Source organism: Penaeus vannamei, chromosome 39 (assembly GCF_042767895.1).
Source record: "Penaeus vannamei isolate JL-2024 chromosome 39, ASM4276789v1, whole genome shotgun sequence".
NCBI classification, from domain to species: Eukaryota; Metazoa; Arthropoda; class Malacostraca; order Decapoda; family Penaeidae; genus Penaeus; species Penaeus vannamei.
In genome coordinates, this window is record NC_091587.1 from 7,051,535 (window position 1) to 7,056,534 (window position 5,000).

Sequence of the window (5,000 nt, forward strand, 5' to 3'; positions counted from 1 at the left end):
TTTTCCGTAGTGCTGTCGGTTTATTCTTGCAAATGGAAGAGCTAGAATAACTTCCAAGACCCAGCCATGTAAAAAGTACTCATCAGATGTTACTATTTTCTTGTCAGCTCTTTGAGGGATCTGAAATTGGCTGTAAGTACGGAGTCATCCCCCGGTATTGTCCTGGATCTCGGACGCCTACCTATGTTCTCTGGTTCCTAACCTAACTCCAGTTGAATCTTACCGAAGCCTCAACCTTGGTGTTCATCTTAACCTTAGACCTAGCCTAACCCAACTCTTCACACCCTTTCCTTTCCAACCTTAAACATGCCTAACCTTAACTCGTCCCAGCCCTACCCTAATCTAGCTGAACCTTAAGCCTTCCCAATCCAGCTCGGAGAAACCTATCCCAACTTATCCCTAGTCTGGTCTATCCTTAACCCAGCCCAACTCAACAGTGATCTAATGTAGTCCGACTAACTTATCATCCAACCGACCCAACCCAACTCAAGTTTAATCTAACCCAACCGAACCTTTATAGAACCCAACCCAATTCGACTTAGCTGTTGTCTAACCTAACCGAACTTTAATCTAACGCAGTCCAACCCGTACACAAGTTTTATCTGACCCAACTCATGTTTAATCTAACCCTACCCAATCCAACCCAAGATATGTTTGAAACATCTAGCCCAACCCAACTTAGGTTTGCTCCAGCCCAACCCAACTATGGTTTGATCTAGCTCAACCCAAACCAAACCCAACTTAGGTTTGATCTAGCCCAACCCAACCCAACTTGGGTATGATCTAGCCTACTCCAACCCAACTCAACTTAGGTTTGATCTAGCCCAACCCAACCCAACTTGAGTTTGATCTAGCCTACTCCAACCCAACTCAACTTCGGTTTGATCTAGCCCAACCCAACTCAACTTGAGTTTGATCTAGCCCAGCCCAACCTAACCTAACCTAGGGCCGGGGAACATCGATACTGCCCCTGTAAGATAATAGTAACTTGACTCACAATTAGTAACCCTGTTTATTGCATTTTAATAGATCCTGTGGTGGAAAGCTTACACATTTAAAAAACAAAAATGATGTACTGGAATGCTGTATTTGGAAAAGAACGTAAAAAATAATGGATTATAAAAATGATAAATAATATTAAGAAAATGATTTGCTGGTTTGAGAATCCATCCTCACGGCTAAATTCTGGAATGAAGGGCATGCTTCGTCCACCCTTAGAATTATGGTTTTATTTATAAGTGATAAGTATTTTTTTTCCAAAAGAGAATAAATGTCATGTTTCTCCATAAGCTTTCTTGGTCATTTGTTCTCATTCTCTCATTAAGCTTTATTCCCCCCAAGATTCTTTCTTATTTTCTCTCTCTCTTCAGGATATGCTTCCTCTTGAAATATAATTACCTTGCCTCTTATTTAAAAAAAGAGTTGTTTGGTGCCATTGTTTGGGCTTTTGAGTGCCATGTCATAGTCCTCCAGTGCCTCTTAGTCTTTTACTTTGTTATCTTAATCGACTCTGTATCTTATCCTAAGTAATTATCTTAACCTCTAAATAGCGGGATAAAAATCCACCCGCCCAAACTTTGAACGTAATGTTACGCCCCCCGCCGTTGAAGGGATAGTCCTACATGCCCCGTACCTTCTATGCAAACCACCTGGAGAAAACCCACGTATCTAACAGCGCCTCCCCGTGTCTTTCCCCCAAGGGAGGAGATGTCAGGAGACCGGAACTCGGGATGTCGGTCCTCGGCAGCCATGGGCGGCTCCGGGGGACGTGGCTCCGGAGGGCGCGGCTCGGGGGGGAGGAGCCAGAAGGCGACCAAGCGCGGGGGCTGGGAGGACGCCGGGGTCGAGTTCTACCGCGAGGCCTACCCCACCTCCGTCGACAACATCTACGACACGAGGATCACCACGCTGCTGCCCTCCAAGCGCTACAACGGTGAGTAGGCCTACCTTTTTATTTTATTGTGTTTCTTCTTTCGTTTATTTCTTTTTTCTGTTTTCATTCCTTTTTTCTTTTTCATTTTTTTTCTTTCTTTCTTTTTGTCTTTCTTTTATCTTTTTTCTTTTTTCTTTCTTGAGGGGGGGAGGAGGAGTTATATCATGCTTTTGGATTTTTTGTGGGTTTGCTTGTGTGTTTTATGTGTGAAATGTATTCTTTTTTTTCTTCTGTTCACTTTTTGATTTTTAATTGTTGTTTGTAGTTGCTCTTCCATTTACTGTATTTTGTGACCGTTTATATACATTTTTCTTCTGCGTCTTCGTCGTAAACTTCTTTGTCTTCTTCCTCCGTGGGAAGGTGATTGTTTACATGCATTTAGAGTCCCTTAATCGGCTTCCTTATATGGTTCTCTTCGTAAACAGATAACGATAAACATAGATAATTTTCTCTCACTCTCACTCACTCTCTCTATCTCTCTCTCTCTCAGACATTTGCATGAAATTTATATTATTTTTTATTTCTATTATTAGTATCGAACAAGAGTAGACTTTCTGGCTGACATTTTGACCATGGTTTTTTTTATTATTCTTTACATGCACGCATATACCCGCGCGCGCGCGCATGGTCTCTCCCTTTCTCTCTCATTCTGCTCCCTCTATATCCCTCTCCCTTTCTCTCTCATTCTGCTCCCTCTATATCCCTCTCCCTTTCTCTCCCTCAGTCTCTCTCTCCCCTTTCTCTCCTCAGTCTCTCTCTCCCTCTCCCTCTCTCCCCTCCCCCGTCTCCCCTCTCTCCCTCTTCTCTCCCTCCCCGTCTCTCTCCCTCTCCCCCTCCCCGTCTCCTCTCCCTCTCCCTCTCCCCCTCCCCCTCCCCTGTCTCTCCCTCTCCCCCTCCCCCGTCTCTCTCCCTCTCCCCCTCCCCTGTCTCTCTCCCTCTCCCCCTCCCGTCTCTCTCTCTCTCTCTCTCTCCCTCTCTCTGTCTCTCTCTCTCTCTCCCTCTCTCTCTCTCTCTCTCTCCCTCTCTCTCTCCCTCCCTCTCTCTCTCCTCTCCCTCTCCTCCCTCTCTCTCTCTCTCTCTCTCTCTCTCTCTCTCTCTCTCTCTCTCTCTCTCTCTCTCTCTCTCTCTCTCTCTCTCTCCCTCTCTCCCTCTCTCTCTCTCTCTCTCTCTCTCTCTCTCTCTCTCTCTCTCTCTCTCTCTCTCTCTCTCTCTCTCTCTCTCTCTCTCTCTCACACACACACACACACACACACACACACACACACACACACACACACACACACACACACACACACACACACACACACACACACACACACAGTACACTAGTCACACATCCAGTGCACGATTTCTGTTCAACACTGAATCTCAACAAAGAACGATTTCGCACGCAGGTGTAAATTAATCAGCGCGAGAATTTTTTCGTGTGAATAAGCGTCGATTTTGGCGCGCTTTCTGGGCTGTAGTTCGTCTCCCCCCGCCTCACCCCCTTATCTCTCTCTCTCTCTCTCTCTCTCTCTCTCTCTCTCTCTCTCTCTCTCTCTCTCTCTCTCTCTCTCTCTCTCTCTCTCTCGTGTGAACAAGCGTCGATTTTGTCGCGCTTTCGGGCAGTAGTTCGTCTACTCCGCCATCTTGGGTGAGACCCTATGGCGCCCGCGATCGACAGGCTAGTTACTGTTTGCGGGCGTGCTTGTGGAGGAGGAAGTGTGCAGGCTATTAAATTCTGTTTTTTTTATGAGTTTGGATGTCTGTCTGTCTGTTTAGGGATGTTTTTTTTCTCCTCTCTCTTTTTGTCCCTTATTCTTTTCGGATTACCTTTGATTAGATTAAACTTCGGGGAATTTTTTTTTTTTTTGGGGGGGCGCATTTACTAGTTCGCTGAAATTTTACTTGACGAATGTGTTAAAGTTTTATATTTGTCGAAATTGGATACATTATATTTTGGGGGCTTTTTTTTCTTTCGTGTGATTTTGATCTTATTTTATTATTATTTATTTAATATTATTATCATTGTTGTTGTTGTTGTTATTGCTATTATTATTATTATTATTATTATTATTATTTTTATTATTATTATTATTGCTATTAATAATGATGTCATTATTTTTATTATTATTATTTTGAGGGGGTGCTTGAAAATTTAAGGTTTTGAAAGCTTCGTATCTGATGAACTTTATTTTGGAATACATACATCATTTTACAGTTTGGTTTTAGCGAAAATTTTATCATGCGTTCTTTTGAAGTCTCGTTTATAAATCTCAAGTTTCATTCCAAACAATTTTGGTTTTTTTATTAGTTCCGGGAAGGTTAATATTTATGTGCGCTGCGTCGTCCGATTCGTCACGTGCGATTCATGGGGGAGTGTTCGCATGCGTGGCGAAAATATCGGGATCGTAGTCAATTGGCCGTGGCTTCCGGTGTTCGGTCTGTAAGTACGAACACTTTTTTTATTTTTTATTTTTTTTTTGGGGGGGTTGTTATTTAGTCTTTATTGTATTTTCGGTATTTTTTAATTAAAATTATGAGAATGTTATCGTTTTAATGACTAGGTTTAGTGGCTGTAGCAGTAGTTGCTGTTGTTGTTTGTACTTTTTGTTGTTGTTGTTGAAATGTAGTAACATCAGTGTTGATAATATTCTCATTATCATTACTACCATTATATTTATTTTATGTTAATATTCATGTATGGTGTTTTATCGTCATTATCACCGTTTTATTATTTATTATTATTTATCGTCGTGAATATTGTGTCGGCTCATTTTTATGTAAGAAACCGAAGTGGCGAATCCGGGGCCTTTTCTTATCGGTCGTTTCCGCCATGTTTTGATATTTGGGGCTCCGGTTTCGGAGAGTGCGTAGGATTTTTTTCCTTTTCTTTCTTCTTCTTCTTCTTCTTCTTCTTCTTCTTCTTTTTCTTCTCTTTTTCTTCGTCTTTGTATTTTTTTCTCTTTCTGTGTTTTTTTTCCTTTTTGGTCGTCTTTTTCTCCTCTCTCTTCTTTTCCTTCTTCTTCCTCATCTTTGTAGTTTTTTTTTTCTTTCATCTTTTTTTTCCCTTTTCCTTTTCCTT

The 5,000-nt window shown here is 42.0% G+C and overlaps 1 protein-coding gene across 2 annotated transcripts in view; it reads left to right on the plus strand.

Moving 5' to 3' along the window:
• LOC113826240 (transmembrane channel-like protein 7) overlaps positions 1-5,000 on the plus strand; it is a 55,728-nt gene that overhangs the window by 14,223 nt on the left and 36,505 nt on the right. For both annotated transcript variants that reach the window (XM_070117172.1, XM_070117171.1), the window contains exon 2: positions 1,701-1,933. In XM_070117172.1, coding sequence (XP_069973273.1) covers positions 1,701-1,933 — 233 coding nt within the window. The remainder of the gene's footprint in view (positions 1-1,700; positions 1,934-5,000) is intronic.